Source organism: Alexandromys fortis, unplaced genomic scaffold (assembly GCF_014885135.2).
Source record: "Alexandromys fortis isolate MF-2015 unplaced genomic scaffold, M_Fortis_MF-2015_v1.1 scaffold_139, whole genome shotgun sequence".
Taxonomy (NCBI): Eukaryota; Metazoa; Chordata; class Mammalia; order Rodentia; family Cricetidae; genus Alexandromys; species Alexandromys fortis.
In genome coordinates this window covers 2,527,311-2,541,307 of record NW_026068020.1, presented here as the reverse complement: position 1 = coordinate 2,541,307, position 13,997 = coordinate 2,527,311, and the positions used below count along the sequence as shown (strand labels likewise).

The 13,997-nt window shown below is 47.8% G+C and overlaps 1 protein-coding gene across 3 annotated transcripts in view; it reads right to left on the bottom strand.

Moving 5' to 3' along the window:
* Positions 1–13,542, bottom strand: part of Iqca1 (IQ motif containing with AAA domain 1) — a 119,404-nt gene extending 105,862 nt beyond the window's left edge. For all 3 annotated transcript variants that reach the window (XM_050163114.1, XM_050163113.1, XM_050163115.1), the window contains exons 1-3: positions 13,236–13,542; positions 4,529–4,853; positions 1,745–1,864 (exon numbers count right to left, since the gene is read on the bottom strand). In XM_050163114.1, the coding sequence (XP_050019071.1) occupies positions 1,745–1,864; positions 4,529–4,853; positions 13,236–13,246 (456 nt within the window). In that variant the 5' untranslated portion in view covers positions 13,247–13,542. The remainder of the gene's footprint in view (positions 1–1,744; positions 1,865–4,528; positions 4,854–13,235) is intronic.
* Positions 13,543–13,997: the final 455 nt, after the last annotated feature.

Below are 13,997 nucleotides of genomic sequence, written 5' to 3'. Positions count from 1 at the left end.
AATGAATTATAAATATATATTTATTTATTTATATTATATTATATAACTGTATACAATTACATACATATATTACACAATATATATACTGTATATGTATATATACACAACAATAGTAACTAAAGTCGAGACCATAAATTTGGAAGGAGGCAAAATCACAGGAAGAGATTGTGGCGAGTGGGGTAAACATGGGGCTCACATACAGAATTCTCAAAAAACAAGCCCAACCAAAAATTTTTTGTAAAAAGAAAGAAAATCCTCATAGACACTTCCAATCTGATGGAAGCAATTTATCTGTTGATGTTTCCTCTTCCCAGGTGTGATAAGTTAATAACCAAGGTTAGCCCCCAAAGACCAGACCACTATCCTTCCAAACAGAAAGCTAAGTGGCACCCCAAAAGTTTAGTTCCATAGCAAATTAGAGCTGAGATGATCAGAAATGTCCATCAGACATACTGATTGATGCTGCAAATCCCATCATTTGCTTAATGGGAGAAAAAGCAATGGAAACCGTGCTTCTGAGAAGAGGACTTCCGCGTCCCTCCGTCAAGTAAAAGCCCTCTGTAGACTGACCAGTGATGAGGATGCTAAACCATTCAGGACTGTTTGCACCTGTGTGTGAAAAGGTGGGGCCTGGGACCCAGTCACTCTCAAAGCTGAGGAACTGAGTGTGAATTTCTAGCACTCAGCTAATAGGCTGGGTGTGACAGTGTGTGTCAGGAACCCCAGTGCAGGGGTGCATGTGGGGCGTAGGCAACTGGATCTTTGGCACAGTGGTCAACCAGTCTATGAATCCGTGAGCTACAGGCCGGGGGGGGGCGGAGAATATATATACAATTGTTGCATGTATATGCATCAATATCAGAAAGTAATGTAAAGACTGATTGAGAAATACACTCAACATACAAGTGCACATACATGTACTTGTATGCATGTGAACAACACAAACACACATAAACAAAAGAATTTGGGTTCATGCTGCAGACTATGGGGTCTCATGTGGGGTATGTAATAACAGGGCTAGGTACTTGGAGTGTGCCATTTTTACGGGGGCAGACAAACATAAGCAAGATTTTGGGGAGTCTTTAGAGGCCCATGGAGACCAGAATGGGATCGAGGTGAGGCCACTGCTGTCCTGAAAGCAGGGGAGGGAGCCGTACAAGAATGAGGAGCATCATGGGAGAGAGTGTCCCTGCAGGGGCAGAGGCGCATTTGCTGCAGCATCCAGCTTTACAAGGGGTCTGGGGGTTTGAACTCGGGTCCTCATGCCTGTGTACAAAACCCTTCACTCCCTGAGACCTCTTCCAGGCCTTTCTTTTCCCGGTGGCAGTCCTTCTAGGTGATCCAAATGTCACTCAGAACTCATAAAAGGCTAGAGAGCATTTGAGAACACACAGTAAGCTTTGAGTTTGGGAATTCTGAACTTGGTGGGTTTATGTTCGGACTTTACCTGGTGAATCAGAGAGGAAAAGGCCAGCTGGTAACGGGCTCATTCTTATGGCTCCCAATGTAAGGCACAAGGCATTATCATTTGATTTTTATTTCACATAAAGCAAGCATAACAAATCCCTAACAATCACAACAATCACCCCAAAGTTACATAATTTCTTATGGACCTCATATAGCAAGCAGAGAGGGGAAGCACTTTTCTATACTTGAGAATAAGGCAAATGTTTCCCAGACAGTTAGGGGTGTGGAGGAGGAGGTTTTACAGACAACGAACAACATCTGTTAAAATGATACAAACCTTTTTGGGAAGGTCCAGTCCACATTCATTTAAGATCCGAGCGAGGTTCATCTCTCTTCCTTTTATGACTTCCAACCTCTCCTTCAAAAAATACCTGGGTATAGGGACATCCAACTGTTGCTGAAGAAGAGAGAATAAACACAAGACCATTTCGCTAGGATGCCAGGACTCAAATCCACCTAGAATTATGGTAGGATGAATGAATCATCAAGACTTGCTTGGGAGGGCTGGAGAGATGGCTCAGAGGTTAAAAGAACTGACTGCTGTTCTGAAGGTCCTGAGTTCAATTCCCAGCAACCACATGATGGCTCACACCCATCTATAATTAGATCTGGTGCCAAGAACACTATATACATAATAAATAAATTTAAAAAAAAAAGACTTGCTTGGGAGTCGGGTAGAGAGAAGGTTCAGTGGGTCAGAGTGCTTGCTGCACAGCATGAAGACCTGAGTTCAAATCCCAGTAGTTACTTATGAACATGTAGGCCTAGGGCAGCTTTGTACACACCTGCCAAGAAAGGCTCTATAGAGACAAACCAGAAAGTAGGCCTGAGTCTCAGATTACTCTAAGGCAACACCTGACTCCAGTAAAGATTACAAACTGAGACCATCCAGGCACCACCCAGGAATGGACAAATCAGCATCCAAAGAATATTCCAACAATTGTAGATAGCATCACCTGGAGTTCCTTAGTCCAGCACACACCCATCCCCTTTTCACCAGGGTATCCCTAGACAAATGTCAGCCAATCAGGTATCTTGAACAACGTTAGAAATCCCGCAGCCCAACCTCTACTATAAAAACCCCACCCCAAATGAGCTCAGGGATCTCTGATTGTGTTAATGCATTGGACACACGGAGAGTCTGAGTTCAAACTTGAATAAGAATAAAAGCTCTTTACTTTTAGATGCGGGACTCGGTGTCCTTGTTGATTTTGGGCATAACAGAAGCATTTTGGGGAAGTCACAGGGCCAAGGCAAGGGTGGTGGGGTAAAGATGTTCTGCTGTTCCTCCCCAGCCTTCTCTCTGGCTCTAGTAGCTCTTCTTGCTCCATTTTTCACAACTTCCAGCTGCCAGCCTGGGAGGCCAGTTCAGACCAGAGGCAGATACCATCATTTTCTGGCTTCAGATTCTCTCAGGGAGGGTCAGCCTGATACAGTTTCCCTTGGTGTCCCAGTCTCTGTGGTGAGGACTTAAGTCCTTCCATACAAACAGTTGGGGGCTGGCCAGAAAAACAGCAAAAAGTGTGGACTGCGTGAGAGAATGGCCACAGTGACCAAGAGGTTGCTGGCAGGAATGGTCCATCCCAATTGCTGGAATATTTCCAAGGCTTGCTTCTTTGCCAGGACACTGTTCACGGAACCCGAACGCTACTGCTGGTCCAGTGTTCTGACCCCTGCATGTATGTCAAAGACATCACACGGCTTGTCCATCAGTTCCAAGGCTGGATGAAAACATTGTTGATGTCATCCTATAGCACAGACTTCCGGAAGATGGCTGTTTCCATCACCCCTTTCCTCCCTGGGCACAACTGGCTTCTCACAGCCGCAGCACTTCCTAGTTGTAAGGACGGTGACCAGCAGTGTAAATAGCAGGAAAAATGGAGGTAGCCCAGCATGTGGGTCCCCAAACCTCTTTAGACTGTAACTGCTTAATAGCCTTGAAATTAGATTTAGACATTGAATGTCACCTTACTAATTAAATTTGAACTGTAATTCAATAAAAAGCGATACACATTTGGCCCAGGCCATCCTTCCTCTTTTCACCGGGGCGGGAGGGGGGGCAAACATCAAGCACACCTGACTGCATCTGGCTGCTGACTTTTGTTCTTAGAAATGCAGGAAGGCACATGGGAATTCTGGAACACCTTGACTCGTTCCAATTGCTCTTTTCAGTCTATTCTGACGTCATCAGATAACAATATTAGAAGAATCTTCACCGGAAAAAGGAATGGCCTTTCCAAAAGTCAAAATATTTTCAAAGTGAGGAAACATTAGGCCCTGTGGTAAAGACATTTTCTCTTCTTAACTTTACCTGAGGGAATCACCCTTTCAAAATGGAAGGTGAGCTCACAGGGCCAACACTGGAAGAAATGAGATGTCTAGTGGCCCTTGAAAGTCCATCCACTCAGGATATTAAATAAACTTCAGGCAAATGTCTGTCAGCAGGTAGGAAAAGGTTCAGTGGCAGGGGCTGAGTGACCACAGGAGGTGCCCAGGTCACTAGGTGACAGAGGGAGACTCCCTGGGCAATAAAGAGGGTTACCTCCTCCTACAGAACCTAAAGAACAAAGGCCATAGATATAAACGTACAGGGTCAGTACTGACCCAAAGCAAAGGAAGACATCCATTCAGCTGGGCACAGGTCCTGGCCATTCAAGACTATCACCCAAGTGACGATGGAGTAGCACAGGCAGAAGGACATTGTGGACCAGAGAGTTGGTGGTATGGCCCAGAGAAAATGGAGCCTTTGGGCTATGGAGTATTTGTGAGAAGGTCAGTCAACTAACTCCATTTCAACCATTGTGACATTGTGGCATCTCTGTGATAACAGGACTTCAATGTCAGACCCCCGAGCTGCGCCAAGATTGGTCCACCCAGACAAGAAAGCAACCAAAGCCTTCCTCATACTGGTGAGGTTTAAGTGAAGAGAGTGGTCAGGCTTTTAATTCAACAAGGTCGTCACATACAAACATGGCTAAGGAGTCTGCAGACAATGGGACCCAGCCTTAAGTGTCTCATTTACAACAAAAGCCTAAAGAGGAAAACAATAACAAAACCTTACCGGCGCCAACTTCAGGTCCTGTAAGATATCGTCAAAATAATGGAACTCTGTCAGCTCCAACTCTACCATCTCGTTCTTTAGTTCCAGAATGCGACCCATCACTCCATCCAGGACCTTGCGAATCAGCATGCGCTTCTGTGGATGGACGATCTGGTCGTAGACATTCTCCATGTTCCTGAAGATCTGCACATACTTTATGTAGAAGGTGGCTAACGTCTGGAAGACGAAGACCTTGTTTCTTTGTGGTTCAGTCATCTTCTGAGACTCCTTGTCAAGCAGAGAATTGAGGGCCTCTTGGGTCTGGTGCCACATTTTATTGTACATGCTGGAGGAAGACATGGAGTTTAGAGACCTCATATATAAACTTTACCCTACTGGGTACATGTATCGGCCACCTGGTGTCATAAAACAGAACACGGGCAGGAGCGAGCTCAGGACACAGTAAGTGGCTGGAATGTTCTCTGGATAACTTACGGTGTTTTGACAAGCCCATTTAAAAAAAAAGCATTACTATGATTAGTAAATAGTTTTTAAAAGACTCATTATAAATAATATAATTGCTCTTCAATGTGTCTGTAAAGCCAGTGTTATTTCACTAATTTAAATAATAAAGCAATCTATAACCAGACCAATGAACTTAACTGATTTAAATGTATATATGTATATATGATAGAGTTTATATTGAAACTACTATTTTAGAAAGCAATTCCACGTTGCCTTGTAAAGCTGGATGTGTGCTGGCTCTGTGGATAAAATTTTATGACTATGTAACAAGTATAATTGTAGCAATATTTTTTTTTCAGCGCTGGTGAAAGAATTCAGGGCTTTGGGCATGTTTAGTACTCTCCTACTAAAATATATCCTTAGGCTTTAAGAATCTTGGTATGTGTGTGTGCGCGTGCACATGCGTGCACGTGTGCATGCATGCAGATGTGTTGAGGTCAAAGGCCAACCATCATGTCATTTCTCAGGAGGCAACAACCTTGTTTCTTGACTCAGGGTCTTATTGACCTGGGAATTCATCCAGTAGTCTGGACTGAGTGGCCAGTGAGTCTCCAGGATTCCCCCTTTTCTACCTCCTTAGTGCTGGAAGTGTAAGGGGGCATCACCATATGCAGCCTCTTCCCCCTCCTTTTTAATAAATTCAGGTCTGCCCACTTGCAAGCCAACACTTTATCGGCTCCAGCCTCCAGCCCCAGTATTTTAAAAAACAAGAATAGCAGACGTCTGAGGCCGGTGGCTCAGTGGTTAGAGTACTAGTTGCTCTGGCAGAGGACCTGGGTTCAGTTTCCGCACCCATATGACAGCTCACAGCCTTCTGTAATTTCAACTCCAGGAGAACTGATGCCCACTTCTGCCCGCAGTGGGCATTGCACATTGCATGCAGATGGTACACCCACATACCTAAAGACAAACACTAATACACATAAAACAAAAAAATACTTAAGAAAATAGCAAAAATCTAGAGATAGCCCACCAAGGAGTGGTGAATAACTGTAGGGTAGTCACCAAACTGCTTCACACAGAGGTGAGAACGTGTGGATGAACCATAGCTAAAGACAACAGTTGTTGTCCTTAGAATTGTGACAGCATATGAGAAGCCAGGGTCTGACGGGCTCTGGGCCTGCTGGGTCCTCTTGCCCCACGTATTAGATGGAGTCCATACAACCAGAAGTTTGCTGGATGAATGTATGAAATGCAGTTCCATGCCCTCCCTGGGCTGGAGGGCAGCTGAAGGCTGGGGATATCATTCACCAAAGGAGCTACCAGGGCACCATATGACCCCCATCTGTCCTCTCTGTTGATTCTAGTTTGAGATTTGCCCAATAAGCCTGTTCAGACAGAATTATGGTAGACATTTCCCTTTCCCAAACTTTGGCCTTTGACACCTGAGAACTCAGGCTGAGATCAGCTAGGCATCACGGGTGTCTGGGCAGAGGCAGCTCTGGAAAGAATGACAGCCGTGTCCCCTGACTCAGAGAAGCAAGAGCTTGAGGTCTTTGATTCTCTTGTGACTACAGTTCATACACTTTCCAGGTGTCCTAGCTCCTGGTCTCCAACTACCTGTTTGCGTGTTTCATTTTCTGCTGGACCTGGAGTCACTTAGCCACCTGCCTCCTGGAGTGTGTCATAAACCGGGTTAGGAGTCACATGGCCTGACACAGCTCTACAGTCAAAGCTCCTTTCCAGCCCCCTCAGAAGCCTCTGGGTCTCCCCTCTTCCAGGGCAGCTCTGGCATCCAGTGGTATGATGGTAATGGTTGTAGTGGTGATAGTGGCAATGATGATGATGATGATGATGGCTAATGATAGTGATAGTGGTTGATGATAGTGATATTGGTAATGATGTCACGATCACAATGATGATGACCGTGACGATGACGGTGGTGAATTAATGGTGACAGAGGTTACTTAATGTATATGCCTTGAGCCACTCTTCTGAGCGCTTTCCATATAACAGTGCATGGCATCCTCATAGTACCCTTCTGATGTGGGGAAACCAGAGCATTCAGAGGCTATGGCTCAAGTCACAGGGTGTGAGGGCACACCATGTCTTGGTGTGCTGGCTTTCGGGCTCCTTGTTGCCCACTAAGCGTTATGTGTCCTGCTTGTCAGGAGGAAAGCCAGTGTGAGTAGTTAGGGGCACAGACACAAGGCCACTATGAGACATAAAGACTGTGTGAATCCCAAGTCAGAGTTTTTCCTCCCTCCCATCCCACTGAGTGAGGATGTGGAGTGTGGCATCTGGCACGCCATCCGCAGTGTGTGCAAGCGCCACACTCCCAAAACTTCAGCAATGGTTAGAGGACTCTACTAGTGAAAAGCTAGATAGCTTCTCACAGAGGAGAGCAGGGCTGTCAAGAAGCCTGAGCCGTGACTACTGCAGGACATCCCAGTGCCCACATACTTAGTGTTGAATGGCAGCGGTAATTGACCAGAGGCAGTTACCGTCCAGGGAAGAGCAAGAACCGCAGAAGCAACGTGCTCCCGCTCAGAGCACCTGGGGTACCCGATTTTCGGCATCTGTGTGTTCACACCTCAGAAAGACAAGCAGCAGGGGAGGACGGGGGAAGCACAGATGATCAAGTCAAAGGTGATGTCAGGCCCGGACAGGAGCAGCTAGGGCTGTTCATCTGCCTGGAGAATGCAAAGTCAGGAAGGTGTGAGGTCAGAAGGAGGTCGTGTCACCAAAGCCCAGACTTCCGGACTCTTAGCAGAACACAACTTAAGATAGCGATTGGCCTGAGACACCTTAGGTGGAGCACACCAGCAGCTGACAGCATCAAACACACAAACATCGCAGGATTTATTTTGGGGACAAACTAGGGCTTGGGGCCTCAGCCAGCAGACACACTGACAAGAGAGAAGCACAGGCTGATTCTGTTCAGAACTCAGATCTGAAGCTCCATTCAGCAAGCCAGATGCAGCCAGAAGAAAAGCATCTCTAATGAAGGCAGGGTGAATCCTGGAATGACTGTGGCTCACCATGTAGTAGCCCCTGACCACTCATAGCTACAGGATGTCAAAACCACAGGGCAGTTGCCAGCATTTGAGAAAATACTCAGCAAACTGATAGACAGCCCATTCCTGAGTGAAGACGCCCTGTGCACACAAAAGTGATGGTTGCTACAGGATGCTGAATCTAGGGACCACTGAATCCTCATCAGGGAAACACAAGCAACATGACCCTAAAAATTTGGAGTAAAGGAGGAGGGGGGAAGATATTAACAACAACAACAACAAAACCTTTTAACACTGCTCTCTGAAATGGCCTAACTGCCAAATGCAAGGAAATCAGTAACAGTAATGATGTTGATTAAAACAGCAAGGCTCAGACAACACCCAAATAAATAAAAGCATGAGAACAAAAAGAGAAATCTCACCTATAACCCAGCTCAAATAAAGGGTAATAAAGAACACTGGGGGCTACGCAGATCTAGTTGAAAAGCATTTTAGAGTGCAGGAGTCGAGAACAAACCGAAGGGGTGATCTGCTCCTGCTCGAAGATACCAAACATAAAAACAGCAAAGTCTGGGGGCTGATAGGCAAATGCAAGGTGAACAAGAACCCAGAAATAATAAACTGGGAGTAAATATTATAATTTTTATGTGGGGATGGAATAAAATGTAAAGGATGAAGGTGAATGTCTCGTTAAGTTTTCTATTATCATTACAAACCGTGGCCAAAGAAACTTAGAAAAGGCTCATGTCTAGCATGAATAATTAAAAACTCAGAGACAGATAATGGGGTTCAAGCTGAAGATCAGAAAAGCAAACCACTAGAGAAGTCTTACCTCTACCAAGGCTGGGAGACTGCAGACTGAGCTCTGAGCCTCTGTCTCCTCCTGTTTTATATTCTCTGTAGTGCTGGGATTAAAGGCATGACTCCCTAGTACTGGGATTAAAGGTGAGAACCACCACCACCTGGATCTGTTTCTGCACTGATCTTGTGTAGCCCAGGGTGGCCTTGAGCTCACAGTGATCCATTTGCCTCTGTCCCCTAAATCCTGGGATTAAAGGTGTGTGACATCACTGCCTGGCCTCTAGTGGTTTAGTTTTATCCTCCGATCTTCAGGCAAGCTTTATTTATTAAAACATAAACAAAATATCACTATACTCATGGTTCCAGAGTGTTAGAGTCTGTGACCATCATGGTGGAGAGTGTGGCCCAGGGCTGGGAGGCATGGGGCTGGAGCAGTAGCCGAGAACTTATATTTCATCAGCAAGTAGGAAGTAGAGGAACTGGAAAAGACATGGGCTTTTGAGACCTAAAATCCTGCCTCCTGTGACACTCTTCCTCCAACAAGGCCACACCTCCTCATCCTTCCCAATAGTTCCACCAACCGGGAACAAATATTAAAATACATGAACCTATGGGGGCCATTCTTAAACCACCACAGCACCTTATACTTCAAATTGCTTATCGCTGCGGCAAGTACTATAAGGAGGCTGCCTCCTAAGAGCTGGGTGACTTGACTTCATTCATGTTATCCATGGACTCAGTCTTCCACCATGGGGATACCCAGTAGCCCTAGCTGAACAGAAATGCAGGATGAGTGGGTGCTGTGACAGGGAGGGCCAGCTAGGCAGGCCCATGTAGGGGCTGTGCCTGCCCCAGAGTCCATGCCCTCATGCACCTATTTTAGCCAGGGTTAGGGCAGCAGGGGGCATTCAAGGCTGTGGCAGACTGGTCATAGCTGGAACACTGATTCAGGGACAGTCCTGATGACTGGAGCCTCACAGGCTCTCCCTCTGGGCTGAAGTCTCCTCTCTCTTCCTGCTGTACCTTTCAACAACCCTAGAGGCATGGTGCTTGCTGAAGGGAAATACGGAGTGCTAGGTGAGCACGTGAGACCACGTCTTGGCCAGATTTCTTTACCACTAAAGATGGTTCCATTGCATGCTGACAGGTCTGTTCCCTAGAGACTAGGGCTTCTGGCCTTGATCCCTTCAATCTAGCCACACTCCACCACTCTGGCCTTCCAGGGACCTTACTAACATGCCTCAGCCACACCAGCTGCAGAGTGCTGACCTCCTTCATAGATACAGTGTGCACGAGCCCACATACCCTCCCTGCAGTATCTGGTCCTTTCACTCATGTAGGACCCGGGATGATAATATGAGATCAGGGACACGGCAAGGTGTCCAACAAGAGCATCATGGAGACACACTTCACAAACCAACAGGATCCCTGACTTCCAGGGTGTGACACTGGGGTTTTAGTGTATTTACAGTGCTGTATGCACAACCGTCACACTGTCTTTAGTATATTTACAGTGCTGCATGTACAACCGTCACACTGTCTTTAGTATATTTACAGTGCTGCATGTACAACCATCACACTGTCTTTAGTGCATTTGCTGTGCTGCATGTACAACCGTCACACTGTCTTTAGTGCATTTGCTGTGCTGCATGTAAAACCATCACACTGTCTTTAGTGCATTTACAGTGCTGTATGCACAACCGTCACACTGTCTTTAGTGCATTTGCTGTGCTCTACAACCATCACATTGTCCAGTTCTAGAATGTTTTCATCACTCTAAGAGAATCCTGTCCAGTCAGTCACTCTTGAGTCTGCCTCCTCCCAGCCCTTGGCCATGAATCCTGAGTCTGCCTCGGTTGGTCTTGTCTAGACAGTTCTGCATAGGTCTGCCCCATGCTGCACACATCCTAAAGGAAAACCTATTTCAGTAGCATGGCACACTACAGAGAGGTGGGAATTTCTCTGTTGATTAGGAAGTGACCAGGCCAAGCATCCAGAGAACCAGACTAACCATTAACCTAATAGAAGATCCACCTCCAAAGCTCAGCATAGTACAGTGTCTACTTAGATCCGATGGCTTTTGATAACTCCCTGAAGCAGAGAGATTGTAAGATGAGCCATCATAAATCTAGAGCTGTCTGCAAACGGACTCTGTCCCAAGTCACTCTCTGTGAGTGGCTTCCTACACTTGTACCGTGTAGCAAGTTCACTCCCGTTGTAGCACATGCCAGGACTTCTTTTGGTTTAACGCCAAACAACCTGTGATACTGTCGGCACACCCTTATCCAACACTGGCCAAGGGACCCATGGGACATTTCTGTCCTGCCTTGAGCAGGGTGGTGATACTTCAGTCACACAATTCTTCGTGTGGACATGGGTTCACTTCTTTGGTTGTGGCCTGGCAGGGTCAAAGGTGAGAGTGCAGTAGTGATAAAGCCATCTTCTTCCTCTCAAGGTATTTCAGTACAGGCAGACGGTGTGGAGAACTTAGATATATCTCAGTCTTGAGACTGCCTAGTGGTTTCAAAAGCCCATGATGGAGTTCAGAGTAGAGAACACAAAGCAACAGACTCTGAAGTCAGGAGGGCAGTGGGTAAGGGCTCAGAAAGACCACATAGCTATTCTTTAGCTTGATAGACTTTTCCTGCCGCTGATGACTGGGGAGGGACCATGAGCTGAGCTTCCTCGGGAAGTCTAAGTGTGTAAATGGGGATTACCTCTTGCCACTGACAGACAAAAAAAACTTCCTTCCTTCGCACTGAGTTCATGGTTACCCCTTTCTGTGTGCTCCCACTTCCTGCTCTGAGAGACACCTGGCTTTTCCCCACATGCGCTCTCTCTCTCTCTCTCTCTCTCTCTCTCTCTCTCTCTCTCTCTCTCTCTCTCTCTCTCTGTTGTGGAGTGCAGTTTGTATGGGGGTGCTCTCTAATGTGGGTCCCCTTCTGTGTAAAACCCTTCTGTCCTGGCCATGAGAAGCTCTAGGGGCCTCCTGGCTATTCACACAGTCTCCAACCCTACTCTCTTTCCAGCTCCCAGCTCCGAGTCCCGCATCCTCAGGGGCTAACATTGCTGCCCCTGATGTTTCTGTGTTGTCCTTCCACACGCCCTTCCCTTGGAAGAGCACTCTTTTTCTGCCTTCCTTCTAGATGTCCAGCTACACTCATTCTGGGCTTGCAAAGTCGGTACCGGGACTGTCTGCTGGAACACGAGCTCCCACTGGCCCTCACTATCAAAAGTGGCACCCACCCATTCCTGGCCTCCTATACTATCTTGGTTCCTTCAACACCAGGCATTCCTTTGGTACACCAAAATGAAGTGGTTTCACATCTAATGCTTCTGTTTAATCTGTCTTCTGCCAGGGTGGCCACCCGGTCATCCTCTGCCAGGGTGACCACTCTGTCCCCTATCCACTGAAACTCTCGGGCCTTCACTGCATTGGCTTCTCTCCTCTGTCTCCAGAATGATCTTTCTGACCCCTCCCTCCGCTGTCCGCTACAAGCATGGACCTTATGCTGTGAATCTGGCTTCCACTCTTGCCTCTCCAGACTCACCCCAGCAGCACAGAGCTGGCCTCCTTCCGTACACCATTTTCCCACTGAGGGAGGCTTTACTTCCTTAGCTAACTTAGCTCTTCTTCCTGCTGGCCCTTTTACCTGCACTTGCTCCATGTCTCTCATATAGACCATCCCGGGCCCACACTGTCAAGTTCCTTCTTCATCTCCAGGAGGCTTGGACCTGATGTTCAACAGCCTTCCGTCCAGCTCCACGGGCTTCCATCTGCTCTCCCAATTTCTCCATACCCCACTCCTCACCTCTTCCTTCCATGAGCTCGGAACACCCAGGCTTAGGTTTCCTGGCAGACAGTATGGAGAAGCTGGACGGGCCTAGAGCTGCAGTCTACAGCGGCCACAGATGTACACTGTGAGCCACTGCCCTGCATGGTGCTGGGAACCCTCTTCTTCCGCATGGAAACAATATTGAGAGCTACCACTTTGCAGGGTGGTGGTGACCAAGGCTCGGCCTGGAACTTTCTCCAGTTAGCCATACCACATGTGCACAGCGTGGGGTAACTGCAGAGCCAAGGCTATAAGGAGGTGAGAGAGACACACTCAGCAATGGCCTTGGGGGCTTTCTGGAATGCAGTTTAGGGTCTGGAGTTCTCACCTCACAAGCAACCCATTCACAACCAATGTAAAAGTCGCCTCCCTCAGCCATGGGCGTGTGATGGAGGCCTGGAGGGAGACCCTCCCTCTGAGGAAGGAGGGAAACAGACCAGTGTCCTTTGCCAGCGAGACAGGGATAATCGATCCTGAGACATATCAAACTTGATAAAAGATAAAAAAGGAGGAGAGAGGAGGACGGTGGAGAGGAGGTGAGGTGGAGGGGGAAAGGTAGAAGAAGCCACCCTGGAGAAGACAGAGGCTAACAGGTGACCCACCACTTACAGGTTCGACATGGCTGGCCTTTTTCTGTCTTTCCTTCACCCACCAGGAAGCTCTTCCTTGCCCTCTGAAGGCTGGCCTACTGCAGAGGTCAGAGAAACCCGAGAGGTTCCCAGAAGGTGGGGGTTCCTCTGGAGGGAGGGACAGGGACAGAGTACAGCCTGTCGCTTGGGGCAGGGAAAGGCTCGGAGAGGTGGGTTACCCTGCCGTCACCCCCCAGGGGCGCAGGCACGGACTGGGGTTCCCTCGCTCTGGTTGCTGCGTCGGACTCTGGAACCTCACTTCTCCCTCTAGAGAGCCTCCAGGTGGCCCTAGCAACAGGGACTCTACGCCTCCGCCTGCGCAGTGCATGCTCGCGTTTCCCGTTTCCGTGGCAACTGCAAGGCAGGGCGTGGTTAGGAACGGGGGCGGGGTAGGTTCTACAGCTGCTCGAATCGGGAGCTACGTCAGGCTTCGAGGTCCATCTGGCCAGGGTCCCAGCTCTCTCTGTCAAGGGTCTTGGGCAGGGACCTTCCTGACAGCAGACCTTAGTCTTCCCACCTTCAGCGTGGGCGTAGAAATCACTCCTCCGTCCAGCACTCCGGCAAGTGCAAAGAGGCCTGCTCTCCCGAAAGGGGAGAGTTGTTAGTGACCCACAGGGAGGCTTTCTTTCCTGCTTCCTCTTTCTTTGGCCTTGGTTGAAGCTGAGATTTACTGGCAAACTTTACAAAGAGCCTACAGTTCCCCTAGCCAAAAACAAAACCCATATACACACACAGGGAAAGG